The sequence below is a fragment of the Pezoporus wallicus genome, unplaced genomic scaffold (assembly GCF_028554395.1).
Source record: "Pezoporus wallicus isolate ANWC-B61680 ecotype Strahan unplaced genomic scaffold, APGP_CSIRO_Pwel_v1 contig_3573, whole genome shotgun sequence".
In the NCBI taxonomy this organism is placed as follows: domain Eukaryota; kingdom Metazoa; phylum Chordata; class Aves; order Psittaciformes; family Psittacidae; genus Pezoporus; species Pezoporus wallicus.
Genome location: NW_026642425.1, coordinates 927,550 through 954,224, shown reverse-complemented (window position 1 = coordinate 954,224; position 26,675 = coordinate 927,550). Strand labels below are relative to the sequence as shown.

Sequence of the window (26,675 nt, the reverse complement as noted above, 5' to 3'; positions counted from 1 at the left end):
TATCCACGCCCCTTACGTAAGCCAGCGCCGTGCTTCCATTGGCCAGAGAGCTCCCCAAGTATTTTTTTGCTCTCTAAACCAATCAACGCTTCTCGTTTTACGCATACGCACAAGCGGCCGACCCGGGCTGTTAAGATGCTGAGGCGGAGCGGGAAGTGGAAGTGGCGGAGCGCGCGCGGAGTCATGGGGGCACGGGAAGGGGAGGTAGCCCCCCTAGAGTGCGGCGATCAGCCACATAACCCCCCCCCTTCTTGTCTCGCTGCCCTCCCCCGCCCGGCGGTGTTACGGCCCCAGGCATCGCGCCAAGGCCTGGCGCTGCCTTGGTACTGTCGCAGCCGGTGCAGCACCAAAACATGGCGAGGCAGCCCAATAACGACACTGCGCATCCCCTGGGGCTGACCCACTCCGTTTTACAGTCTCGGCTCCTGGAGACCCCCAGCTCCTAGGGCTGCGGCCGCCACCCCGACACTTCAGCTCCTTTCGGCTGGCCTCAGCCACCTTCCAGCCCTGGGGGACAGCACCAGGACCCTGAGGAGCTCCCCGGGGTACGAGGGTACCCGGCCTCTGACAAGGCATATAGGAAGGGCCTCAGCTGTGACAGGGACCCCTTCCCCAGCTGTCATGGGGTCAGCAATGCCAGACCTCCAGTCCCACAAAATCCACCAAAAAGCTTAGGAAGCTAGGATGGAGATTTGGGACATGGCTTCATCCCAACCTCAGAACGGGCTGAGCAAGTTGGGGTTGTTCAGCCTGGAGAATAGAAGTCTGTGTGGAGACCTCCAAGCAGCCTTCCAGCACCTGAAGGGGGGCTGTAAGGATGTTGGAGAAGGACTCTTCGTTAGGGACTGTAGTGATAGGACAAGGGGTGGTGGGTTCAAACTTAAATGGGAAGTTCAGGTTAGATACAAGGCAGAAGTTCTTCCCTGTGAGGGTGGTGAGGCCCTGGCACAGGGTGCACAGGGAAGCTGTGGCTGCCCCATCCCTGGCAATGTTGAAGGCCAGGTTGGACAGGGCTTAGAGCAAACTGGTCTAGTGGAAGGTGTCCCTGCCTGTGGCAGGGGGTTGGAACTGGATGAACTTTAAGCTCCCTTCCAACCCAAACCAGCCTGGGATTCCATGATTTGATGATTTTGAAAACCAGTTACTGCGTGAGTGTTGGCAGACACTGTGACATGTGCTGAGATGCTCCCATGGCCACAAAGCCCCTGGCTTCCTCATAGGCAAGCATCAAGCACACAGAAGCATTTGTAGCCACTGCACCACCTTAAGTCTGCAGGAGTTGGGTGTGTCTGAAGGAACATCTGAAATACACCACAGAAATGGTTTTATGACACGAGACAGACTTTTACTGCCCACAAGTCCTGGGGTCTTTCATCAGACAGATGAGGAACGAAAGATTCAGGGCAACACATTGGGATCCTGTTCCAAGAGCCTCAGGGGCTGCAGCTGGCTGCCCACTGGAACAAAAGGATTGAAAAGGAGTTTCTTCTAAGGGACAAAGACCAGCCTGCCATCTCCTTGGTCACTGCAGCTCTGGGGCTGCTGCTCTCACCAGGAAAAAGCACGGAGGCTGGGCAGGAGCTTCCACCCCATGACCACATGGCAGCAAGCCTCTCTGGAGAAGCAGCCCTCTGAAGTCCTGGGCTTATAGCACTCACCCTTTTAAATCAAAGCTCTTGTTTTAGACCCAGCCTGGATCACTGAAACACAAGGGGTTCCCAACCACTCCCATCCAGATTTCATCTTCTGCTGTTTGGCAAAAGGATCAAGTACTGAAATTTCTCTCTAAAGGCAGCATCAGTGGGATGGGGACACAACGCATCCCAGGAACTTGTCGAAGCTGGCTTACAGTATGAAGATGCTCAGCTGAGAGTCCAGCTCCATGTCCTTGCTTCTTGCTACTTAAAGCATTTCTCACAGCCTCCTGGTGACATGGCAGTGCTATTTACAACAATGCAAGACACTCTCCCTTTAGCAACAGCTTCCCATGCTACTTTCTTCCTCCTTCCCACAAGGCATTTATGACTTTTATATATTTTCTCTTTTTTTTATAAAACTGGCAAAACTAGCAACTGTGTGATGGCTGGAACCACCAGTGCTGACTACTGCATATACAGCAGTGAGGATGTAACCTGCTACAAACACACAGTTCTTAGCCAGCAACTCAGACTTGGAAGTAGCCTGACTGGAGGCCCGGAGATGCTGAGCAGGCAAGAGGAACATGGGAAGTGCGTGAGAGCATGCAAAGTTCCGAGCTGCACTGCAGATCTGTCCTTGGTTAAACATCAGGCTCTTCAGGTCTGACATGCACAGTCCCAAGGGCCCCTACCTCAAGGGGAAGGAGAAGTACTTGTTCCCTGACTTGCAATGTATTTGCTCCCACTGGATACGCAGCAGGAGTGCCGAGTCCTCGAACCCGTCCACGATGTCCTGGAAACCAGATGGAGGAATTAGTACCAGGAGGATGGATCTGCCAGAGGACAGAGTCAGCAGCTCCCTCCCTCAACCAAGTTGGAGATGAGGCCATTTGTGGCCAGAAGCCTCTGACTTCCCTCTGGAGGGTGACTTATCTTAATTGCCCCCAAAAGCAATACGAGTTCTTCCAACCCAGTGAAGTTTGTCTTGCTCAGTGAAGAAATCTCCTCTGCCCTTGTTTGAACACCAGCTCTGCTCTTCCCCTGTTCTCCATGCTGTGCGGGGCCATACCTGGAGCTCCTGCAGGCACTGCCCTTCCAGCCTCTCCGACAGGTCCCCAACGCACCAGGCCAAGCTGATGTGGAATGATGGGTCCTGAAAGCAAAACAGGGATTAGATCGTGAGGGGTGAAGGAGGCTCTGCTCAACGGATGGAACCATGGTGGGAGATCTGGTGTGATGCTGTCCTGCCTGGGACCACACAGGCAGGAGGATCCTGAGGCTGGGAGCCCCCTCTGCCAGCTCAACAGTTGCAGAGCTGATGTGCATGAGGTGAATTGAGTCCTGCACTCCCCCAGCCCAGCCTTTCTGTACACAGGTGGGCAAGGCTGATTCTCAGCCTCCCTGCAGTCAGCAACTGCACAGAGAACCTCCCATGGCCGGTCCCACAGTGGGTAGGTGGGTCACTTCCAAATAGTACACAAGAGACTCCTGCTCAGCTCTGGAGACAGAGAAATCAGGGTCTGGCCCTTCAAATTCCACAACCTGTCCTCAAAGCTAGTACCAAGCAAAAAGGCTAGACAGATGCCCCAAGAAATTGCCCAAGGAAGAGGCACAAGCATCACCGCAGTGCTCACCCCAAGCCTGTTTTATCCTAGGACAACCCTAATTCCATGCACAGCTGAGTGTCTGCTCTGGCCCTTTGCCACAGAGACATGATTCTCAAGAGGCCACTAGACAGTTAACATCCTTACTCACCTGCACAGGGCATGATACAGAAGTCAGAGACTTACAGAATAGAATTGTAGAATGGTTAGGGTTGGAAAGGACCTTAAAATCATCCAGTTCCACCCCCCTGCACCATGGGCAGGGATGCCTCACACTAGACCATGTTGTCCAAGGCTCTGTCCAACCTGGCCTTGAACATTGCTAGGGATGAAGCATTTACAACTTCTTTGGGCAATCCATTCCAGTGCCTCATCACTCTCACTGAACTTCCCCTGTTTAAGTTTGAACCCATTACCCCTTGTCCTGTCGCTGCAGTCCCTAATGAAGAGTCCCTCTCCACATCTTTGTAGGCCCCCTTCAGACACTGGAAGGCTGCTCTGAGGTTGCTATGACTTTCACTAGTCCTATTCTCAGCAAGATTATGTTCAGCGTGTGAGGTATGAAAAGCCCAGAGGAGACCATTTCAGTGTGTAACCTCCTTGTGCCTCTTTATTTGAGGTGAACGTTTTAAGGGCCTCTCACACGGAACCAGCTGGCATGTTCAGAGCGGCAGGAAAGCATTGGAAGACACCTCACCTTGTAGAATGTGGGAAGGTCAAATTCCTCCAGAACTCTGTCTACCTCTGAGACCAGCTCCAGCAGCTGAAAATGCCCAGCAGTGACCTCCAAGCCAATAAAGGTCCTAGAAAAAGGCAAAGAGAGACAGCAAGCATGCTCTCATGCTGCAGGAAGCACAGCTGAAAGCATACTTAGCCCTGCGTTCTGACCAGGCAATTTTCCTACCCCCTAACAAAAGATAATATGAGGAATTCCAGGTTTAAGCGTTCAATGAAACTGACCACATTCTCAAGAAAAAAAGAAACAGAGATGTAGTGGCAGGGAGAAGAGGGACTGGATTATACACAGTACAGGCCTACTAGACTAATTCAGCACTGTTTGGGACACAAAAACTCACTTTACAGGCACAGGATGCATTCTATGGAAATTCCAGCAGGCCATGGGCCTGGGCAGCAGCTGCTGTCAAAAAGCAGAAGTTGCTGGAGGTGTTTTACAGTGGGAGAGGAAGCAGGCAATGGGACATGCCAAGCTGGAGAGATATCTCCTCAAGAGGACTCTCTGGATGATGCTTTCTAGACTCCAGGAGGGGAGGGGAGGACTAAGGATCCACTTCTTCATGCCCATGACTATCGTGAGCTGCCATTCCCACTAGATTCAGCAACTTCTCACAATTTAAACACCTTTGCTTTGACATTTAAACTACTTAATTGCATTCAGTCAGAATCAGGCTTCTGAGCTGACACCCACGAGAATTAGCATTGTCTGAGCCATTTCACTCCAGCTCTTGAAAGACCTGCACTACAATTTCACCACCAGCATTGCTACCAAAAGATGTGGCCCCAGCTCTGCCCACCCCAGGCTGCAGGTTCACCCACTGCTGATGTGACCAAAGGCTGGCAGAGAATCAGCACTGGAGCTAAATGTTTGTGCAAGTGGCTCGGGAACGGGTGAGACCTCTGGGGATGCAGTGATCCTGTACTGCCCTGTCACACGGCTCAGCCAAGTCACTGTGGGACAGGCAGGGTGATGCCTCCTATTCACCCAGCACCTTGCTCAGGCTCCTCCCCAGGCAGGCAGGGAGGGTGTGCTGCTACTCACTCACCTCGTCTTGGTCTGGTTGGTGTAAACCTTCACTTGGTCAGCTACACAAAAGAACCTGAAATAAGGAAGAACCTATTTCAGCTGGTAGAAGGGAAAAAAAAAAAAAGAGTGGGAAAAAAAAAAGGGAAGGAAAAGAAAAGGGTTGTGGGGTGGAGGGGATGAGAGAAAATAACAGAAAAAAGAGAAAAAAGAAGAGGGGAAAGAGAGTGAAAAGAGAGGAGAGGAAGAAAAGGAGAAAGAGAGGGGGGAATTGGGGGAAAAAAAAGAGACGGAAAAAAAAGGAGAAAAGAGGGAAAAAGTGAGAAAAAAAAAAAGAGTTAAAGAGAAGAAGTGTGGAATAAAAGGGGGGGAAAGACATAGGGAAAAAAGGGGGGAGGGAAAAAGTGGGGAGAAGAAATGAGAAAAAACAAAAGTGGGAAAATGAAGGGGGGGGGGGGGGGAAGAGAGAAAAAAAAATCCTGTGGAGGGGACACGATTTCTAACGAGCATTGGAAAGATAAAGGCAAATGTGTGCCCCACTGGCACCGAATAGCTGAAGCCAGAACCTTCCTGGACTCGGACAAACTCCTCCGGTTTGCAGCTTTTCGGAGCCTCAGAAATGACCCTTGGGGCAGAGCACGGCACAGCACCGCCGCCGCCCGGAGAGGGCAGACGTGATTGTGCTGCCCGATCACGCTGAGAGCTCCGTAGGGATAAGCACCAGGGAAGCCTGCAGGTGCCGCTGCACCCAGAGGCCTGGGCGGAGGGGAGCGGCCCCGGAAGGCACGTACCTGTGGAAGGAGGCCAGGCGCGCCCTGAGGCCGCTCACGAAGGGCTGTATCCAGTGGTAACGCAGCACCACGCACTGCGAGAGGCTGAGGTGGAACTCCTCCATCGCCGACAGCGACGGGACGTGGTTACGGGCGCGGTACACCAGCAGTTCCAGCAGCTCCAGGAACTCCTCCCGCACCCTGTCTGCGGGCAGCGCGCTCACACACGGGCTGTCCCCGAGCCCACCACCACCCCTCCCCGAAGCTCCCGTCCTCGCCGGACACCGGCTGCCCCGCGGACTCGCGGGCCCGCCATCACCTACAGGGCAGATAGACATGGGTCGCCCAGTTGCCCCGCTCGTGCGGGAAGCTGCGGACGCGGCCGCCGTGCCGGGAACTGTCATCGGTAACGGCCTCCTCCGGCTCCAGATCGCCCGGCAGGTCCGCGGGCAGCGGCAGGCGGTGCCGCACAGCGCTGTAGGACGAGAAGGATGAAGGCCGCGCGTCCTCACCCCGCCCCGCTGGCTCCCACCGCCCTGGGCCCTTCCCGTTGCACTCACCCGGCCCTGGAAGACTCCTGTTCGCCGCCACCCCGGTGCCTCCCTTCCTCTTCCTCCTCCGAGCTGCTGTACTCCACCAGGGCGGCCCTCATGGCTCCGCCGAGCCTTTCCGGGCCGCTGCTGCCGGTGACCCCCTCTCCCAGTGCCGGTGCCCCGGTGCCGGCGGGGGCGCTGTTGTGGCCGCGGCCCAGCAGGGGGCAGCCTCCGCGGCTCGCCCCGCCTCCGCCTCCGCCGCCGCCGCGGCCGATCCGGCCCGCTGGGATCGCGCCCTCCCTCCGTCCGCAGCCGCCGCCCGCCCGCCTCCGGCACCGGCGCCCCGTTCCCTCCTTCCGTCCCTCCCTCCCGGCTCTCGTCGCCACGCCGGCGTGGGGCTTGGGCGGAGCGTGCAGGCCGCGGCCCCGCCGGTAGCGAGCAGGCTGCCAGGGGCCTCCCTCCCGTCGGAGGTTGGGGGCTTGGCCGCCGCCGCCGCCGCCCTTTGTGTGGGCCTCGCCGGGGCGGGCAAGAACCCCCTACCCCAGCCCAGCGTGGGGCTTCCAGCAGCGCAGCGGCGGGGCAGGCCGCAGGGCACCGTAAGCGCGCCGGTGCGCGCGCCGGCGGGGCCGCGGGAGCCGTCCCATGGGGAGAGGCGAGCTGCGGGACGGGCCTGGCCGCGGGCTGCAGCGGCCGCTGGCCTCCGAGCTCCCTGACCGCCCCCGCGGCCCCCGGGCCCGCCGCGCCGCTCCCTGAGGCGGCCTCGTCCTTGGCCCGCCGGTGGGAGGCGGGCGCGGGCAGCACCATGCAGGAGCAGGCCGTGCTGCGAGCTGCTGCTCCAGTTTGAAAGTACCTCTGCGCTCCCGTCTGCTCTCCTGGAATGGTAGTCGCTTCCCACCTCCCACGGAGGGATGACTTAGGCTCGGAGCTGGCGCTGGCTCGGGTACCCGTGCAGAACACTCGGTAAGCCAAGGTTGGTATTCCTCGTTCCCCCCCTCCTCCATGGGTCTGGGATGCTCCTGCCGTGGTTAACGTTGCCCGAGCGGGAGGGCTGCAGCCGGGCTGAAGCTCTGTATCCATCCCATCAAGCTCCGTGCTGGGGATTGCTGCTGCCAGCCCATGTCTGCAGGCAAGGTGAGCTATGTAGCAGAAAGAGCAGATCTTGGCGTTCTGGCAGGGTGGTGATGGGACCTTTGGGTGTTTTACTATCCAAAATTTTGCTGGCAGTCAAAATACTATTTTGCAAGTCCCTGTAGGCAGAAGCTCCCTAAGCTGTAGGTAACCATCCAATCTCAGTTGGGCACTGGGGAGGTGGGAAGTGGGTTTCTTTGGTCCTCGTTAGCGCTTGGTTTTAAACACAACAAACACCTTCCTAGAAGACCCAGGTTTTACTTAACCCTGGGTAGGGGCATGTGGGTTGACTCATTCCTGTCTGTGCTCTGATGGGGGTTAGGAACTCATGGCCCAGGCTGTTTCTTGCCAAAGCCTGGACCCTCTCTCTCTCTTGAGATGTGTTGCCTCTGCTGCTCACTGGTGGGTTTTACTCTTAAGTTTATACCAGGTTTTTCTGGACATCTCTAGAAAGACTGGAACTTTTTAGTGAGCTGTGATATTCTGCAGTAAGACCAGGCAGCAGCTCTGGTGTAGAATGTTCAGCTCCAGTGTACTTCTGTTCCATGTTTTGGTAGGAGGTTCAGCTGAGTTACTGCTTTAACAGTTCTTTTATCTTCACAGCAGGTTCTTTGCATGATACCTGTGGGTTCTGTGTTTTGTGGATAGGATAGCAGAGGTTCCTGCTCTTCCTAGTCCACAAGTGCTGCCCAGAAGGAGCAGAGGATATCTCTTACATACATCCCTTGGGTAATGTGCCCGATACCCAAGCGGCAGGAGGAGCAGAACTGCCTTACAGGGGTGTTTCAGCTGGGATGGGATCAGCTTGGGATCTGCCTTGATGTCTATAAAATCTGATCTGGTAGCTTCTTGATTGTACAGCATTTCGTGTACCTCAGCCTGGGCAGAGATGGGTGTTTCAGCCCATGCCCCCACTGGGGCCAGGGCATCCAGTGGATGACAGTAGCTGGGGTAGTGGCTTTGCTGACTTGAACCTGGGCAGCTGTGCTGCCTCTTGAGAGCCCATGTCTCAAACACATGCCTGGCTGTGTGTAGGCAGAGCCTGACCCTCCCTAGGTCCAGTCATCTTTAGCCCAGCGGTAAGGGGGGCTCTGGTTCTTGTCAGCTCCTCCAGACTGGCCTTCTGGCAGCTTTGCAGGGACACAGGAGAGTTTTCAAAGCGAACTGTGGGAGAAGGGTGACTGGAGTGTTGCCCATCTTTCTTCTAAGACCTGACACCAGCTGTCCTCTTCCTTGCAGAGAGAACTGTTCCCTGGGCTGCTTCCCTCACTCTTCCCAAATGTGAGCACATCACAGCCAGCACAGAGAAGGACCTCCTCTTGTCTTGCTTCTGCCTCCTGTTCTTTTGTCAGAAAAAGCCAAACCAGATCAGTCCACAAAGAACTTGAGCTGATCTGAGGAGGAGGCTCTGGAGTTTCAGTCAGTGCTTCCCAGGATCCTGCTGTTGGCTGGATTTTCTGTCCTTGACTTCAGCAGATCGGCTACGGGGAATCAGGATCTTGGTACTTTCAATTCTTGTTTTCACTTGAACCTTCTCCACCAAGAAGCTGAAGCTGTCCCTGCTGAAATCCCGTGTTTTTCCCCAAGCATGTCAGAAAGCTGGCAGCAGCAACAGCAGCAACCACCACAGCCACCACAGCAGCACCACGCTGGGGCAGCCGCTCTCACAGAGCACTCCATCCCGCCCAGCACTGACAGCTCCCTGGGCTGTGCTGTCTACGGCATACTGCTCCAGCCAGACCCCGGTCTGCAGCACCCCCAGCACGCCTCCCTCCAGGTTGGAGACCTGTCCCACAAATGTGGGGTGTGTGGCCATGACCTCACTCACCTCTCCAACCCCCATGAGCACCAGTGCTTGCCAGGCCATGATCGCTCTTTCCAGTGTACCCAGTGCCTGAAGGTCTTCCACCAGGCCACTGACCTTCTCGAACACCAGTGCATCCAGGTGGAGCAGAAGCCCTTTGTGTGTGGTGTCTGCAAGATGGGCTTCTCCCTCCTGACCTCACTGGCGCAGCACCACAACGTCCACAACAGCAACGCCATGAAGTGCTCTATCTGTGAGAAAACCTACAAGCCCCCTGAGGCAGAGCATCTGCAGCCTCTTGACACCTCAGAGAAGCCCTACAGCTGCTCCATCTGTCAGAAAACCTTCAAGCACCTCTCAGAGCTGTCCCGGCATGAGCGCATCCACACGGGTGAGAAGCCCTACAAGTGCACGCTGTGCGACAAGAGCTTCAGCCAGTCATCCCACCTGGTGCACCACAAGCGGACGCACAGCTCAGAGCGGCCCTACAAGTGCACGGTGTGCGAGAAGACCTTCAAGCACCGCTCCCACCTGGTGCGTCACATGTACGCGCACTCCGGGGAGCACCTCTTCAAGTGCAACATCTGCGAGTTGCACTTCAAGGAGTCGTCAGAGCTGCTGCAGCACCCCTGCACACCCAGCGGGGAGCGACCCTTCCGCTGCAGTGAGTGTCAGAAGGCTTTCAAGCGCCCATCTGACCTGCGGCAGCATGAGCGCACGCACAGCGAGGAGCGGCCCTTCAAGTGTGACCTGTGCCAGATGAGCTTCAAGCAGCAGTACGCGCTGATGCGCCACCGCCGCACGCACAAGGCTGAGGAACCCTTCAAGTGCAACCTGTGTGAGAAGGGCTTTGTGCAGCCCTCGCACTTGGTGTACCACCAGCATGTGCATGGCATAGAAAACCTCTTCAAGTGCAACGTGTGCCAGAAGGGCTTCAACCAGTCCTCGGAGCTGCTGCGGCACAAGTGTGTGCAGAACGCAGAGCGTCCATTCAAGTGTGGCATATGCAACAAGTCCTACAAGCGGGCCTCAGCGTTGCAGAAGCACCAGCTGGCCCACTGCTCCGAGAAGCCCCTCAAGTGCACGCTCTGTGAGAGACGTTTCTTCTCCTCCTCCGAGTTCGTGCAGCACTGCTGCGACCCGGCCCGTGAGAAACCCCTCAAGTGCCCTGACTGTGACAAGCGGTTCAAGTACGCCTCGGACCTGCAGCGCCACCGGCGTGTGCACACCGGTGAGAAGCCCTACAAGTGCCCCTCCTGTGAGAAGGCCTTCAAGCAGCGTGAGCACCTCAACAAGCACCATAGTGTGCATGCCCGGGAGCAGCAGTACAAGTGCATGTGGTGCGGGGAGCGGTTCCTGGACTTGGGCCTGCTGCAGGAGCACAGTGTCCAGCACACAACTGAGGGCGCCTACCAGGTGGCTGCCTGCTTGTCATGAGCCTCCTGCCCCTTGGTGGCTTGCAGCTTGCATGTGATGCTCCAGAGCCTCAGCCTCCCCCTTCCCTCTTCTTGGTTGTAAACAGAGTTTGGGGGTAGAGAGGTAGGGAGGTCAGGCAGGTAAACTTTCCTCTGGCCTCTGTGGTTGCTACACCACTTGTTTTACAGGGGCGATGGACGATGTGAAAAGCTCAAAGGGGTGGAGAGGAAAGGAGGGAGGTGGGGAGCCTGTAGTTGCCTAGTTCATGCTGTACCTGCAGTTCCAGTGCTGGGATCTGAGCTGTGGGCACCAGCCTTTCGCATGCAGCCTTTTTTCAGTCCTCTGCCTGACGGTGCTGGTCCATAGGGCTGGGTGACTCCTCGTGAGAGGGCTTAGGAGAAGGGCAGAGAGAGCTCAGCGAGGAAGTAGCAGGTTTCTGCTTCTGGGATCTTCCATATTTCTTGGTCCAAGATCAGTTGCAAGGACTGCTACAGTTTGTTAGTGTTGACTGCCTTGACCTCCCCTGCTCTCCCTCTTTCTAGAGTGTAGAAAGGGAAAAGCCATGGGGCCACATAGCTCCAAAAAGCACTTTGGCATTGCTGCTTTTGCAGTCATTGGCTATCACACCCTGCAAGGGTCCTGGATGAGCCTGCCCATCCCTGCCAGCAGCATGGGGAGGAGTAGCAAGCGCTGTGCCTCTACTGGCAAATGTGGCAAGGAGGGTCTCCCTGCCCTGCTCATGACTGAGAGCCTGCTTCTGGAGGGACCCAGCTCTCCTGCCAAAACTCCCTCCCAGCCTCTGGGCCCCTTTGCACTGCTTAGGCTGTTAGCATCCCCCCAGGGGCATCAGGCAAAGAGCCCTTCTGGCAGTTGTAACAGTAAAGGTTGAGAGAACACTACTAATAACCTACAGTTTGAGAAGTGTCAACCTTGCCAACAGGAACCCGTGCTGCCAGGAGCTTGGTGGCTGATTTGCTGGAGGGAACCAAAGCAAGCCAGGGGCATCCATCCTGGCCTGCAGGCTGGGCTCTAGAGGAAGGGGAAGGTCAGCAGTGGGCAAAGGAGTGCATTTTTCCCCTCTTGTGGGAGTCCTGTTTTACCCCTTTACTCTATCTTTACCTCTTCTGTATTTTTCAGGTTTTGCACAGTTCTTGTAAACATCACTTACAAATAAATTTCCCCTAGCAAAGTTGATGCAGCCTCAGGTGTTTTCCTCTGCAGGAATTTGCTGGCTTCTCATGACCGAGGGACCTGTTACATGCCAGTTAGATGCCTTGGAGATTGAAGGTGTGCTCACTAGGTTGCCCATCAGCCTTTCCCTCTCTGTCTTTGGAGACATTAAGATGTTAAACATCCATCTGCAGGGATACTCACCCACTTGCTGTATGTGGTCGTGGACAGCCTGCTGTAGCTGACCTTGTGCAAGCAGATTGGACAAGATGGTTCCCCAAGGTCCCTGCCAGCCTCAGCTCTTCTGTGCTGTTTGTTGGCCGTTGTGTGAGGCAGGAATGTTGTGATGAGTGGTAATTAGTAAGCAGTAGCCAGTAACTTGCCCTTGTGCTGCACAGGTGATGAGAACAAGGTTAATAAATATTGTCCACAGCAAATACAGGAAGATGAACCTTGTAGAGGCCTGGGCAGCACCTGCTTTGCTGGTTGGGGACTACTCATATAAAAGGTGGAGAAGGACTTTTGTTTCAAGGATGGTGAGGAGGCATGAGGACAATTCAGTGATAGGTCTGACTCTGGGGCTCAGTCTTCATGTGCAGCTTTAAGTGGGTTAAAGCAGACCTTGCTCTGTGCTGCCCAAGGAAGAGGGACCGATGGTTATCTTCATGCTGCCTCAAAGATGTAGAACTTCCTACCGAGTTTTCTGTCCGTGTTTCTATTTCTTTTTTTCTTGTTTTGCCTTTTTTTTTTCTTTTTAAGCAGTTTGTTAATACTCATTAAAAATACTGTATAGTTTAACTTGATGTCATACTGGATCTTTTAAACAACAACAAAAAAAGTGATACCTTGTTTTTTTAAAGATCTCTTTGGTTCTAAATAGCTGGTTTTTGCTGTTTAATATGTAGCAAGTTCAGTGTATGCTTTACTGTAGGAGAAAAAATTAGTCCAAGGAAGGCTAATCCTGTCTTTGCAGAAGGGCTTGATGGTGACCAAGGGTGTTTGCATGGGACCAGGGCCAGCTGGGGAGCCTGACACCCACCTGAGCCCTCGCTCTGCTCCTGCCCAAGCTCCACATGCCTGCCACAGTTCCCACAAAGCCAGGGGTTCTGCAGTAGCCAGGATCATTGCCCAGAGCTGGAGCTTGCAGAGAAGCTCATCTTTAGTAGGAGCCAGGTGTGAAATGGAGGCTGCTGAAGCCCCCAGGGGCTTTTGTGGCTTTATTTTTTTCTGGGGTGGCTGCTGGCTAGAGGGGAGGGGCTTGGAGGAATTGTTGGCATGGCCCCTTTGTGGCTGTTCCCTGCTCTCTTCCTTCCCCAGGGCTCCAGTGGCTGCTGGAGTGGCTGGACAGCCTGAGGTGCTTGGGGCGGAGGAGGGTGGCAGTGTGCCCCAAGCACAGCTCTGCGCCTTTTGCTGGCCACAGAGCTGGTGGATCCCGTACCCTTTATACCCCTGGGCATAGGGACTGTTGTGGTCTGTTTGTTTTTCTCAAGCTGCACAGCTGGGAAGGCCTTTGGTGCCCAGCTAGGAGCTCCAGCTCTGCTTAGGATGTGGGGCCCCATACCTGGGAGAGAAGAGGTGCTGTGGGGACCTTGGTGGGGACAAGTGCAGGTCATCGGTGGCTGTGAGCTGGTGCTTCTAGGTTCATAAACATCTTGGTGCAGCATTAAAGCATCATTAAGTAGGACTGGCTGTGATGACTCCCTTGTCTGCTGCACAAATCCAGTTGAAGCTCATGTTGATGTCTGCTGCCAGACGCTGGTACTGGCTGGTGGAGGACCTATGTGGAGTAGGCTGCCAAGTGGCCACCAAGAGCCTCAGGGGTGTTTTTACAGGGAAATTGTCTAGTTGGAAGCAGCAGGTTGATCTCTGCTCATGTGTCTTTGGGTCCTGTTTTGTCCCAAGAGAAGATGGAAATGGCCAGAGGCATGTGGGTGTCAGGAGTGTGGCGCTGGGTGGGGAAGCAGGGACTGGCCAGGCACCCACCACCAAGGGCTCTGCTAACTGCTGGTGTTTCCTTTTCAAACCAGAGAGCAGTTGTGGCCAAAGCCTGTTGTGAGTAAAACATGTTTCTACTCTACACGTGTTGCACTTTTCTTCTGACATTTCTTTCACGAGACTTTCAGGCTTCTTCATGCTGCCTCCACTTGGCCTCTGGCATCACTCACTGCTGCACAGCACCCAAGAGGGTCACCGTGCTGGAGCTGGTGTTGCATGTGTCTTCAAGACCTGGTGACCACACCTGAGGATGCTCTGTAGGGCAGCTCGAGCACAGGATGCTGCTGGGGAGATGCTGGGCAGGGTTCAGCTGACCAGAGGCTGTGTGGATGTTGTCGGGAGATAAGCCCAGCTCTGTAGGGCTGCTGTTACTCTGTCTTCCTGGGTCCAGGAAGAAGGTAGACTGTTACCTGGGCTTTTTGCTGATCTTCACTTCCTCTTAGCCTACCCTACAGATTGCCTTTAGCTATGTATCAGCCCCTTCCCCTCCACAGCTCTTTTGTTTATACTTTTGTAATGTAAGATCTTCTTGGCTTCTTCACCCTTTGTTCAACTCTTTATTTGCAAGCAGCAGTTTGGTTTTCATCTTTTTTTTTTTCATTTTGATTATGAGGTCTCTTCCCCCTTTCGCACCCCATGTTCCCTTTGTCCTGCCCCAAATTCCTCTCCCAGGTTGAGATCCAGGTGATGCCAAACCATGATAATAAGGTCAGGTGCTAGGACCGTAGTCTTGCTGAAATGCAGTAGGTGCTTCTGGTCCTTTCCCCCATGAGGCTGTCCATCCCACTGGGCACAGGCTATCCCTTTGGCTTAGCAGGTTGGCTTGGCCACATCGTGTCCATGGTGCAGCTCTTCTCTGGTGAGTGAGTCTGAGCCAGAGCAGGCCTGTAGGAAACAAGTGCTGAGGTGAGAGCAGCCATTTCCATGGTGGGTCCCTTTGTCACTTCTCCAGGGCTGGGCATTAAGTCAGTGAAGGGCTGTCAGACATCTCTGGGGAGAAGTCATGGCCTTGGTTGGGGGGGGAGTGTTGGATCACTCAGTTCCCTTGGGAATGCCTGCTGAGCAGCTGTGGGCATCAGGCAGGTGGATGAACTGAGTTGGCTGTGGTGTGGGCACCTCTAGGACCACAGGTATCCTAGGTGGCCCTGACAGCTCTCTGGGACCGCATGCCATCCCTGCCATCTGGGTGGGAAGACATGCACACTCTGCTCTTGGGGCCCATAAGTGGAGGGCGAGGGGGAAAACATCCTCTCACAGTAGTCTGGGACCACGTATGGGTGCTCCAGCCTGGCTGAGCACTGTTAGGAGGGAGGAGAGCACTTTCTACACTTCCCTTGAGTATTTACCATCAAATCAAGGCTGCAGACAGAGACCGGCTAGTAATATTAAGCTAAAAACCCACTTGTTCAGAGTTCGACTGTTCCTCCCTTGCGTGGCAAGTTCACCTGTGGAAGGTTCCTGCACACATGATGCTGAGATGCAGTAATGGCTGCTGCAAGGGCTGGGGCCAGCAGCTGCCTCTGCTGCTTTCTGGGCATGAAGGAGCTGTTGTTACAGCATGTCCTGGGTGCTCGGTGGGAGAGCAGCACAGCAGGAGGGAGCTGGACCACTGGCTTATTTCCATATCCTCTGGGCCATGGATCTGAGGGATTCCATGACTGTGAGGTTTTCGGTTATCCTGACCTGTGCTCACGCCTCTGGCAGAGTTCCCTGGGGCCATGGGGAGTTGTGGCCAAGGATGCTGAGGTTTGTGTAGCTTGCAGTGCCTTTAACACTGCTCTCCATGGGTTTCTAAGATGATACTCCGTGTATGTGTGTATATATATTGTATTAACACATCCTTCTCTTCTGTGTGAGTGTCAAATGGGTTTGCTTTACTAATAAATTTATAGTTATTTATACATTCCTGTGGATGTGTAAGATTTCTGGAGCAGAGCCTCCTCTGTCTTCATGTTCTGTCTGGCTCTGCTTTATATATTTATTTTTTTCCCATATTTTCTTTCTTACTTTCCCCTGAACTTTTCTGATGGAGAAATGATTGTTCATCCACTTAGTAACCAAAACTTGAGACACTGGGTATAGGTAGACATCTGGGGCTGAAAGCAAAAGCAAGCAGAGTCTGCAGTATGGTTTTCATAGAATCCCAGATTGGGTTGGGTGGGAAGGAAGGGACCTTAAAGCTCATCCAGTTCCAAACCCCTGCCACAGGCAGGGACCCCTTCCACTAGAGCAGGTTTTGCCCCTTGCTAGGGGTGGACAGTTCTCCTCTGAGGCAAAGCTGGGGCTTCAGGGCAGAAACACGCAGGATTCTGTCCACCAGGAGCACCTGTTCAGGAGGCAGAAGCTGATGCATCTTGTGCTCCAAGAACTCCAGCCCCTCACCTGGCCATTTTAGCTTTCCCAGACAGTTTTCTGTCATCCTGTGGTAACAAGAGACCTGCAGACAACCTGACTTGCTCCATCCCACACCCAGGTGAGATGTGTGTTTGGATCACCGAAAAAATGCTTCTAGCTGAAGGTTTGGAATGGGAAACCAAGGCAAGAGTGGGGACAGTGCTCTGGCTGAGTCCTGCAGCTGGGAGTTGGCATGGCATCCCTTCATGCTGCCTTGTCCATTCAGGGCTCCTTCAATTAAAGTGCAGAGGTGCTCTGGACGAGGAAGAGAAGGGATGTCCCCCTCTTTGGGAGAGGGTAGGACCCCTTCCCCTCTTGCAGACACTGATCCCGGGTCACCTGTCCCTCTTGGCAGCTGTGCTGAGCCCTCGGAGGGCATTAGTACCACAGAGCAGGATGGTGCCTGGTGGCAGAGTCATAGAATCCCAGCCTAGTCTGGGTTGGAAGGGACTTTAAAGCTCATCCAGTTCCAACCCCCTGCCACGGGCAGGAACACCTTCCACTAGACCAGGTTGCTCCAAGCCCCGTCCAACCTGGCCTTGAACACTGCCAGGGATGGGGCAACCACAGCTTCTCTGGGCAACCTGTGCCAGGGCCTTACCACCCTTACAGTGCCTCACCCTCTTGCTTATATCTAACCTGAACTTCCCCTGTTGAAGTTTAAACTAAACACAGCCTTCTCTTCTCCAGGCTGAGCAGCACCAACTTCCTCAGCCAGTCTTAAAACGGGAGGTGCTCCAGCTACTGATCATCCTTGTGGCCCCTCTGTACTTGCTCAAACAGCTCCATGTCCTTCTTAAAAGAAAGGATGTTATGTTTCCCAGCTGCCCTAATTTCTTACTCCCAGCTGGATGATTTCTATGGGAAGATGAAGAGTTGAACAGCAGCTGATAGTCCCAAGCCAGTGCCTGTATTTGAACCTTGTGGTTTGAGGAAACACTCTGTATCCTCAGGGTAGGCAAGCAAAAGACATCAGCACCACCACCTGCTATGCACAGGCTTTTAATGTCTCATCTTTGATTTCCCTGAATCACAGCAAAGCAGGTAATCCTTGCACATGCTAGAGCCCAGGCTCTGGCTCAGGGAGGACCAGGAGCTTCTGGTGGGAGCAGCATCCTCTCAGCACTGGCCCTTTAAGATCTGGTTCCTTTTCCAGAAGACCTTACTTACCTACTTGGTATCTTTTTTCCATGTAGTTACTGTAATCGGTCCCTTCTGCCTTACCCCACCAATGTGAAAGCCAAGGATGAAAATGAAAGGCAGCAAAAGTGAGTGGAAAATAGTTTGGCAAACATGCCAGGAGAGCTGGCAGTATTGCCCAGGTAAGCAGCAGAACCTTCCCCTTGTTCTCCAGGTATTCCTCTCGGGCATTCACTTGCATCTTTGCTCTTGGAGGGGATGCAGGTTTTTTTGAACCCCTTACTGCAGGATTTCATAAGCCTGAGCCTGCAGAAGTTAACTTGAAGCGGCCTATGTGTTGCTTTGCTCTTTTAGGCAGCACTGTCTTCTCAGGTGGAACCTCCACAGCACCCTGCAAGGTGGAACCTGGGCCAGGCTGTGCCGTGAGGGCTTCTGGGTTGATCTTGTGTCACTTGCATCACTGGTCCTGCAAGAGGGGCAGCAAGTCCATTTAACACCATGCCTGTCCAGGAGTCTTTGATGCTGCCCAGGAGCTTGCATGTGGTGCTTTCAGGGCCAGCCCAGCCAGCTCCCTTCACAGGTGGGTTTTTTCACGGTGATACGGGGTTTTCAAGGCATTCCACAGCAGCCCCAGTGTCCTACTTGTTAGAGCTGAGGCTCCCGTGCCTCCCCCAGTGCTGGTGTGGGATCAGCGTCCATCCCGCAGTGCAGAGCAGAGGGTTTGCCCCCAGCCTGGAGGTGGGCAACTGGGGCAGCTAAAGTTGCTGACGAATTAAACTCTGCCAGCCCTAGGCTGGGGTCTGAGTCTACCATTCAGGAGAGTGAGGAGGGGGAAACTGCGTGGATCCAAGCTGCCTGGCCTAGCATAAGAGCCCTGTGTTCATCTTCTGGCCACCATGGGGTTTGCTGCCGATTCCTGCCGGGCAGGAGCAGCTCTGCTGGCCAGAGCCATGGGGAGCAAAGTTCAGGGAGCTGAGGCTGGGTGATGGCTTTGGGAGCCACGAGGCTTGGGAGAACACAGCATGCACCTTTGATCTGTGTTTCTGCTGGAAAAGTCAGTGTTCAATGCTGACCTATAAGCAGTCATCACTCTGCTTTGGAGTGAGCAGTATTTTAAGAATACAGTGGTGCCTTTCAGACTGCTTCCCCAGGCCTGAGAGGTGGGGAATGAGGTGCAAAGTGCCTGGACCTCTGCTGTGTGCTTCAGTTTCCCTAGCTGTGAATCAGAGTTGCAGAGGTGCCAGGCTGGGGCCAGGCAGGAAGGTGATCTGTTGCTCACTAGGATGGGGACTCCAGCTGTGCTGAGGAAGGAGGAATCAGGTCAGGGGGCTCTGGCCAGCCTGTGGCTGGATGTTGAGCAGAAAAGCTGTGCCAGAACCAGGATTCCAGGGTATGACCGTGGCTGGGATTAGGGCAATGGGAAAGGCTGGCAGTCAGCAGGGCTGGAGGTAAACGGATCAAGCAGCAATTGGCAGGCTCAGCAAGCGGAGGCTTAGCTCAGCCTGGCGCTTCTACCTCCTGCCACCATGCTGGGGTTAGTGCAGAGCAGCGAGTTCAGCATCCTGGGGCACATCACCCTTGCATCACCCCACAGAGTTTCAGCAGCCTCACTGCAGCTCATCTGTGCATGCCTGCATGCAGCTGGCCCTGGGCGAGGTGGCAGTGTCCCCACAGCACTGATGGGCTTGCACTGAGCTGGAGAGTGTCTGAGGTAGGTTTTGTGGCTCCAGCAATGTGGAGGATGCTCAAACCTGCTTGAATTTTGGCTTTTCTTTGCACTATCCTTCACTGAAGCCAGGCTGGCTGTTGGGAGCTGGGGCATTCAAGACAGCTGCGTGCTAGTAATCCCATTTGCAGGGAGTGCTAAGCTAATCCTCGCAGAGCCCTGAGAGGATTGGGGTGGGCTTGGGGGGTCAGCAGTGAGCTGCAGTGGCCAAGGAGCCTGTAGACCCCAACAGTGGCTTCCCGGGAGGCAGCAGCAAGTGAGTGGGGTAAGTGACAATGATGGAGGTGAGGGACATGGCTGGGGTTTCTGCAGGGTCACACATCACAGTGGGGTCAGTGCTCTGAAATGGAACTGGAGGATGAGCTGTGGCAGGGAGATGGGTCTGTGGGGAATGATGCTGTGAGGGTGATGGAGTGGGGTAAATGTGGATGGGTTTGATCTGCTACTGGAGGGGAGGGAAAGGCCATGGTACTCCCTGCTCCGAGTGAGGATGGCAGGTCTACGTGCTGCTTGTGCTGGTGACTAAAGCCCTTCACCCATGGAGCTGTACGCAGGCAGTGGCATGTGCCAGTGCCCGCAACACGGGGTATTGCGTGTGGCTGCTGCTCTTCAGTGCCAGCACAGACAAATTCTAGCTGCTCATTCCTGTTTCTTCCAGCAATTATTTTTCTGGGGACCCACAAATGTTCCTGCCCCTCTGTTGGGGTGTGCCAGAGGAACAGCACCAGTCCCCCACTTTCCTCCCCAGGCCAATGACAAGCTTAAGCCTCAGGCTTTTACAGCTGCACAACTTTATGTTGAGAGAAGGGGGTTTTCTCTGCACTTGTTTGGGCTTCTCTGGGACCTGTGAAGGTCCCAAAACATAGATAGAAGTGCTGCTGTGCCACGTGTCACTGCTGGGTTTTCTTTGCAGTTCCTAGGACAGCTCCTTGATCCCTTGTACCCGGTGAGAGGTAAAAGGCAAGTTGTTAATTGATTTCTGGTCATCAGCCTTCCTGGGAGGTGTTTTACAGCCACCCTGCTCTGGTGATGTGGGGGTCTCTGGTAGAGCTGAGCCTGCCCGTGCTGTGCCAGGGGCTAGAGGTGCCACATGAGGCAATGCTTTGGATGCATCCCTACCCAGCTCCAGGCCCTGCACAAGGTGGGGGCAAGCAAAGAGCTGTACATCAGCTCATACATCATACACGAGCCTGGGAACAACAGCTCATTAGGATTTCAAATGCCAGGCTTTGGGAAGCCCCCAGTGAAACACCTCAAGGGATCTGAAGGTTTTCTGCATGCCTGAAATGCTGAGTGAGGGGTTAATGCAAAAAGCCAAGCACTGAGCAGCTTCCAGCCATCAGCCTGCTGGGTATGTGGGACTGGCATCATGTGTTAACCCGGGATGAAAACTCCCATGCAGTCTCGTGGCTGTAGATGGAGCTCAGGGACCTGCTTTCTCTTGCCCTTCACTGGCATCTCCTATGGGCAGCAGTGTGGAGGCAGCCCAAGAATGTTCCTGAGCCACTTACTGAGTAGAGTGGCATGATTCTGGGAGGCATTTTGGGCTGAGCATGGCTTTTGGAGGGGCAGCAGCAGCAAACATCCCCTATTTCAGCCAGTCAGAGTCCTGTACCCAATATGCAGCATCACTCTGCTCACTCATGCTGCATCCCAGACAAGAGCTGCATGGAGAAGAGGTGCAGGAGACCCAGAAAGGCTAAGCAAGCAGAGCTTGGACAGCTGAAACCCTGCTCTGCAGCATCTTAGTTTTACCTACCACATCAACACCACAGCAGCCCCAGCACTGTAGCTGGCTGCCCCTCCTGCTCTTTTCCTGCCCCAGCAGCCACCATGTCTCTGGGCCATGGCTGAAAGGTGAGAAGCAGAGTTGATGCACATATTGGAACTTGCTCCTAAACAAATTCTACTCGAATTACTGTTGCTTTTCATCCTTCAAATGAAAGAAGGGGAGCATGGAGGACCCTGAGCAGAGCATCACTCTTTCTGTGATCAGCTGCGGCTTCATGAGCACTTCTTGTGTGACGCCAGCTGTGGAGGGCTGTGGAAAAACAACCCTAAGTGAACGGTTACATTTAGGAACAGCCTGTGAGATTAAGATTGAGCGTACGTTTTTTTCACAGTAGCGGTGAGGGATCAAGGTTGAATCATAGACTCACAGACTGGTTTGGGTTAGAAAGGACCTTGAAGATCATACAGTTCTACCCCCTGCCACGAGCAGGGAAACATTCCACTAGAGGAGATTGTTCCAAGCTCCATCCAACCTGGCCTTGAACACTGCCAGGGATGGGGCAGCCACAGCTTCTCTGGGCAACCTGTGCCAGGGCCTCACCACCCTCACAGGGAAGAACTTCTTCCTTTTATCCAACCTAAATCTCCCCTGTTTCATTTTAAACCCATCACCCCTTGTTCTAGTCACTGCAGTCCCAACTTTCTCAGCCTGTCTTCATATAGAAGTTGCTGCAGGCCCTGATCATCCTTGTGGCATCCTCTGGGCTTGTTCCAATAGCGTCATGTCCTTCTTACATTGAGGACACCAGAACTGCACACAGTACTCCAAATGGGGTCTCACAGAGCAGAGTAGAGGGGCAGGATCACCTCCTTCGACCTGCTGGTCACGCTTCTTTTGATGCAGGTCTGGCTGTACTGCAGTGCCACCTTTCCCAAGCAGGACTTGCAGACTGCTGCTGGCCTCTCACTGCTGGAAACCCCTCCTTGCTGCCCAGCAGGATGCTGAGCTGGATCGAGCGGGTGGTGCCCCAGCCCCCAGTTGCTCATCTGGTGGAGGAGATCCCTCCAACTCCAGCTCCAGAGCAGGACCTGGAGCCACCTAAGGTAAGTGGGGATCCAAGTCTGGGATGTAGCAGGCATCCTGTGGGCATGGTGGAGAGATGCCTGGTGCTTCTGCAGCATCCACAGAAGGGATGAGGGCCAGGATGCATCCCCACTCTGCAGCAGAAAGTATGGGGAGTCCCTGAGGTTTGCAGCTACCTTTGACCAGGGGACACTGTCTCCTTTCCTTTTTTTCTGATACCTTCTGCCTTTCACCTTGAAGGCACCAACAGGGAAGGCTGATGGCCCCAGGAATGCTGCTGACTGCGCACGCACTGAAGGTAAGGCCCCATGCAGGGGAACACGGTGGTTTGGGCAGGGGATCAGCATTCCTTTGCTGGATGGATCCCTCCTGGCTGGCATCCCAGGGGCTGCTGGAATGGTGATGAGAGCTTTCATTTTGTTTTTTTTTCCTGCTGCCATTAAGAAATGGACAAGAAGGTGGGATTTGCAGTCCCTGAGGACCAAGGCTCTGTATTTGAGAGGTACTGCCATTGCATCCTCCAGTGTGCAGCATGGCTTGCTTGGGATTTTGCTTTCAGTTTTGGGGCTGGATGCCTGGGATGAAGGTTCTCAGCCTGACTTGCCCCTTCCCTGGCAGCATGGGGAGCAATGTGCTGTCCTGGCTCTCCCAGGGACTGGAGAAGGTGATTCCCCAGCCAGTCCCAGCCCCAGGGACACTGCAGGCAGTTGGGAAGAGCTTCGAGACAAGCATTGATGTTCCTGATCAGGTAGGTGACAGATCCAGGCAACTGTCTGGCATATTGGGGCTTCTAGCTCTTTTTACCTTTTCTTCTTATTATTTCTCCTTCCCATCACTCTCTAATGCTAACTGGGAGCATTAAACCTGCCCTGCGTGGCCTTCATCCCTTTTGGGATGAGCCCACCTTGGCTGCCAGGGGATGATGGTCTGTTTGGCTTTTCAGACAGAGGTCCAGATCCTCAAGGACGAGGAAGAGGAAGCTCTGGGTAAGGAGAGTCAAGAGTCTGCAGTTTGCAGCATCCCAGGTGCCATTCTGGGGCTCCCACATCCCACCTCCCCAGTCAGTGATGCTGACACTACTGTCCCCTTGCGCCAGCTGATGGGGAAACCAGCAGCTCCTGGCACTGCAGGTCCTGGCTCTCCCCTGTGCCCATGGCACTGCTCTCCTTGCAGAGATAATCCCCTTCGATCCGGAAGATGACAAGCTGGATGACTGTGAGCCGGATCCTGGCTCGGATTCTGCCACCACGGAGTGGTGGGTCCCTGGGCTGGCTGTTGGGGGAATGCAGGGGGTGCATGGGATGAGCTCCCCAACCATGGCTGCTCTCCCCTCTGGCAGGGCAGGAGTGCGGGTGCTCAACTGGCTGGTGCAGGGCTTTGAGAGGATGGTGCCACAGCCAGAGGTGCTGAAGAAGCTGGAGGTGAGCACTGCACAGTGCAGGAGGCTGCGGGGCTGCTGGGCAGATGTGACAGTGGAGTGGGCTTCCTGTCTTCATCCCACATGCCGTGGATGGGACCCTGGAGAAGAAAACCCATGGGAAATTGAGCAGAGCAAAAAAGAGGCCTTGGGGTTCATCCTGCTGCTCCTCAGCCTGACTGCATCCAGGGAGACCCTCCATTTGGGACCTGCTGGTACCAGTAGTCAGGTGTCTGGGCTTAATGGTCTTTGTCAAGGAAATGGGGACAAAAGTACAGTGGAGGGTGTGTGGGGCTGTGCACATGGGTCCCCTTGGGGTAGGGGACATGCCCACCAAGGGTGATGTGGGGCCACATCCAGCTCTTTGCCATGTCCATTGGTCCCTCTCTCCCTCTACAGCCGGAGCTGAAGGAGCAGAAGTGTGAAGCAGCAGAGGGAGGTGAGTTCCCTGGGTGCCCTTTCAGAGGATATACTCTGGAACCTGGGTGCGGGCCGGCACTGTCCCTGTAGTTGCCCTGTCCATGTGCCCCAGGGGAGGGCACACCAGGTCCCAGCATCACAGCGCTACCCCTACACCACTTCTGTCCCCAAACCCCATGTCCTCATTCCAGGCTGGATCCCTGGGGGAGAAGCTCTCAGGGAGGTCCCCCAAGCCTGTCCTTCCATGGGAGAGGTGACCCTTCCTCACCTGCTCCCCTTCCCCAATGATTTATGACTGCTGCATTGCCTGTCCCCCTTCTCCTTCCCAATAAACCTGAGCAGGCACAAAAGGAACTAAACCCCAGGCAAAGCCAAAGAGCAACGATCCAGCCACCCAGAGCACCCTGGCAGCAGTGGAGCCAGCAGTGGCTGAGACGCAGCCCGAGCCAGTGGCCACCCTTGTCCCTTGGTCCCTGGCTGGAGATGGCAACAGGTAACTGCAGCAGCAGCTTCTGTGTGGATACCTGGCCAGCAGGACAGTGCTGTGGGAGCAGAGGTTCCAGCAGCTGGGTCTAACTGTGGTTTCTGGTCACCAGGGTGTTTGCCTGGTTGGTCCAGGGGCTGGAGAAGGTGATGCCTCAGCCAGTGACAAGGGAGAAGCAGGAGGCACAGGTATAGAATCATAGAATAGTTAGGGTTGGAAAGGACCTTAAGATCATCCAGTTCTAACCCCCCTGCCATGGGCAGGGACACCTCACACTCAACCATGTCACCCAAGGCTCTGTCCAACCTGGCCTTGAACACCACCAGAGATGGAGCATTCACAACTTCCCTGGGCAACCCATTCCAGTGCCTCACCACCCTAACAGGAAAGAATTTCTTCCTTATATCCAATCTAAATTTCCCCTGTTTAAGTTTTAACCCGTTACCCCTTGTCCTGTCACTACAGTCCCTAATGAAGAGTGCCTCCCCAGCATCCCTATAACCCCCCTTTAGATACTGGAAGGCTGCTATGAGGTCTCCACACAGCCTTCTCTTCTCCAGGCTGAACAGCCTGGGCTGGATAGGCAGAGGGCATGTGAACACCATGTCCCCAGCAGGAAAGGTGTCCCCTGCCATACACATGCCAGTAGATCAGTGCAGGGACCTGATGTGGTTTGGGCTGTCCCATAGCTCCTTCAAGAAAACAAATCCCCACAACCCGCTTAGTTAATGAAAACCAGGATTTGGCTTCTCAGCAGCAAAAGCTCCCACAGTTTGTGCTTTCTTTACTGTTTCCTTGCCTTCCTGTGCAGCACTGGGTGGTGCCCATGTTCTGGCACCTCACTGGGTTGCAGTTCAGCTCTAAGGAGAAGCCGGGGCTTTGCATGCTATCCTTTCCTTCCTTTGCACCAAGGCAAGCTCACTGATGTGCTCCTACCATTTCCCATCATGTGTGAGGATGCTTGTCCCCATGGCCAAGCTAACCAACGTGCACCAAGAAATCATATGGGATATTTAGCATAAAATGCCCATGTTTACTTAAAATGGGGTGTTTAGAGAAAAAAAAAAAATGGAGTTATTGAAACCCAAAATTCTCATATTTCCCTTTTCCTCCTGGCAGGGAATGGATGCAGCAACTCTGAGTCCCGTGGAAGAAAGTAAGTGATTGCTCTACTCCACTGTGCTGGTTTGCTTGCTGAGGTTATTGTGAAGGTTATTGTCCTGCAGTCTACTATGGCTGCCATTTCAGGGGCCCAGAGATCCCTGAAATCCCCCCAGGAATCCATAAGGAGCTGTTGCTGCTTGAGAAGTGGGATCAAATCCAGGGTTGTGGCTCAGGCTTGGCAAAACTCAGGCTGTGGGAGTCTCTGAGTGCAGCATCCCTAGTGCTTGGGCCCCAGGTTTTGAGGCTAGTGCTGATATCAATGTCTGTCCTCAAGATGTGCTGGAAGATGATTGCTAAACTGCTGGGATTTGATCAAAGCATTATAGGGAAATTCAAACCTGCTGCCTTCATCACTCCCTTTGGCATGGCTGTTGTACTGGAGGGTGTTTGCCAAGCCTGTGATGACTAAGGAGATAATTTGTGAAAACAATATCCTGTGATTAGTGCTGTTGGATGTGAGTCTGCACAGTGTAGGAAAACATTGTAGGGTTCTCACTGCTACTTGCCTGCAAGCAGTGGGGATTGAGCGCAGGTTCTGCAGGCAGATGGGGCTGGCTCTCCACACCAGCTGCCTTGTGGGATGCTGGGAGAAGCAGGAGACATGGCTGCCACCAGGAATGCACAGGGCAAGGGAGATGTCCCACACGCCTGTACAAGTGCTGCCAGGGAATCTATGTTTGGCTGGGCTGTGGGAGCTGCCGGTGAGAGCAGGGACCTGCCATGGCAGAAAGAGGCTGTGCATCCCCCCAGGGATATGTCATGAAGTGGATCCCACCGAGGCAGCAGCTGCTTGGTGGAATCTCATGTGGGACATCCTGCGGGAAGGCATTTGTCCATGTATCTGTACAAACTGGAGACCAGAGCATTACCTAGGGAAGAGGCAAAGCCAGTGGGCATATGAGGGCAGTCATGTCTGTGTGCAGCTGGCTGTTTTTCAGCTCCCTTTGGTGCTTTGAGGCATCTTGATGTGCCCGAGGAAGGGAGAGATTTGGTCAGCCGGAGATCTGCCCAAACTGCCAGCAAGCTCATTAATGTTTTCCTTCTCCTTTTGTTTCAGGGGGCAAAGGGGCTTAGTGCCTCTGAAACAAATGGAAAATGAAGACCATGGCCAGCCAGCCCTTCCCACAACCCATTGAGACCAACTCGAGGAGAGAGTGCAGCTGGGGAGGAAAAGCAAAGGGCAATCAGCAAATGGTCTCTAGCTCTTTCCCAGCCAGGGTGTCAGGACCGGAGGCTGGTCAGGGATGCTAGATGTGTGTCCCTGGTCCTGGGACTGTCCCATCTTCCCTCCCTCTTGGC

At 54.4% G+C, this 26,675-nt stretch overlaps 4 protein-coding genes across 5 annotated transcripts in view; 2 read left to right on the top strand and 2 right to left on the bottom strand.

Annotated features, from left to right (window-relative positions):
* Positions 1 to 1,323: 1,323 nt before the first annotated feature.
* On the bottom strand, positions 1,324 to 6,463 carry USB1 (U6 snRNA biogenesis phosphodiesterase 1). Its single transcript, XM_057430456.1, has 7 exons — positions 6,331 to 6,463; positions 6,094 to 6,245; positions 5,792 to 5,975; positions 5,023 to 5,076; positions 3,939 to 4,044; positions 2,707 to 2,790; positions 1,324 to 2,430 (listed from the first exon to the last, which is right to left on the bottom strand). The coding sequence occupies exons 1-7, from the start codon at positions 6,420 to 6,422 to the stop codon at positions 2,326 to 2,328; spliced, it is 777 nt and encodes a 258-aa protein (XP_057286439.1). The 5' UTR covers positions 6,423 to 6,463; the 3' UTR covers positions 1,324 to 2,325.
* Positions 6,464 to 6,852: 389 nt separating this feature from the next.
* Positions 6,853 to 8,295, bottom strand: LOC130610508 (uncharacterized; the record flags this gene model as incomplete). The annotated part of the gene is made up of 2 exons (XM_057430477.1): positions 8,208 to 8,295; positions 6,853 to 7,505 (listed from the first exon to the last, which is right to left on the bottom strand). Coding segments are annotated over exons 1-2 (741 nt in total), but the record flags the coding sequence as incomplete, so codon positions are not given.
* ZNF319 (zinc finger protein 319) lies at positions 7,141 to 10,882 on the top strand. Of its 2 annotated transcripts, none has more exons than XM_057430454.1 (2): positions 7,141 to 7,273; positions 8,671 to 10,882. In XM_057430454.1, exon 2 carries the CDS (start codon positions 9,020 to 9,022, stop codon positions 10,670 to 10,672), a length of 1,653 nt encoding a protein of 550 aa, XP_057286437.1. In that variant the 5' UTR covers positions 7,141 to 7,273; positions 8,671 to 9,019; the 3' UTR covers positions 10,673 to 10,882. The 2 variants fall into 2 exon arrangements, with proteins under 2 accessions (XP_057286437.1, XP_057286438.1); XM_057430455.1 differs by having other exon boundaries at positions 7,146 to 7,263.
* Positions 10,883 to 21,804: 10,922 nt separating this feature from the next.
* Positions 21,805 to 26,675, top strand: part of CNGB1 (cyclic nucleotide gated channel subunit beta 1) — a 28,890-nt gene continuing 24,019 nt past the window's right edge. Inside the window, exons 1-10 of the mRNA XM_057430476.1 lie at positions 21,805 to 21,911; positions 22,132 to 22,290; positions 22,394 to 22,639; positions 22,835 to 22,877; positions 23,065 to 23,146; positions 23,231 to 23,312; positions 23,708 to 23,747; positions 24,071 to 24,221; positions 24,325 to 24,400; positions 25,332 to 25,368. Coding sequence (XP_057286459.1) covers positions 21,807 to 21,911; positions 22,132 to 22,290; positions 22,394 to 22,639; positions 22,835 to 22,877; positions 23,065 to 23,146; positions 23,231 to 23,312; positions 23,708 to 23,747; positions 24,071 to 24,221; positions 24,325 to 24,400; positions 25,332 to 25,368 — 1,021 coding nt within the window. The 5' untranslated portion in view covers positions 21,805 to 21,806. The remainder of the gene's footprint in view (positions 21,912 to 22,131; positions 22,291 to 22,393; positions 22,640 to 22,834; positions 22,878 to 23,064; positions 23,147 to 23,230; positions 23,313 to 23,707; positions 23,748 to 24,070; positions 24,222 to 24,324; positions 24,401 to 25,331; positions 25,369 to 26,675) is intronic.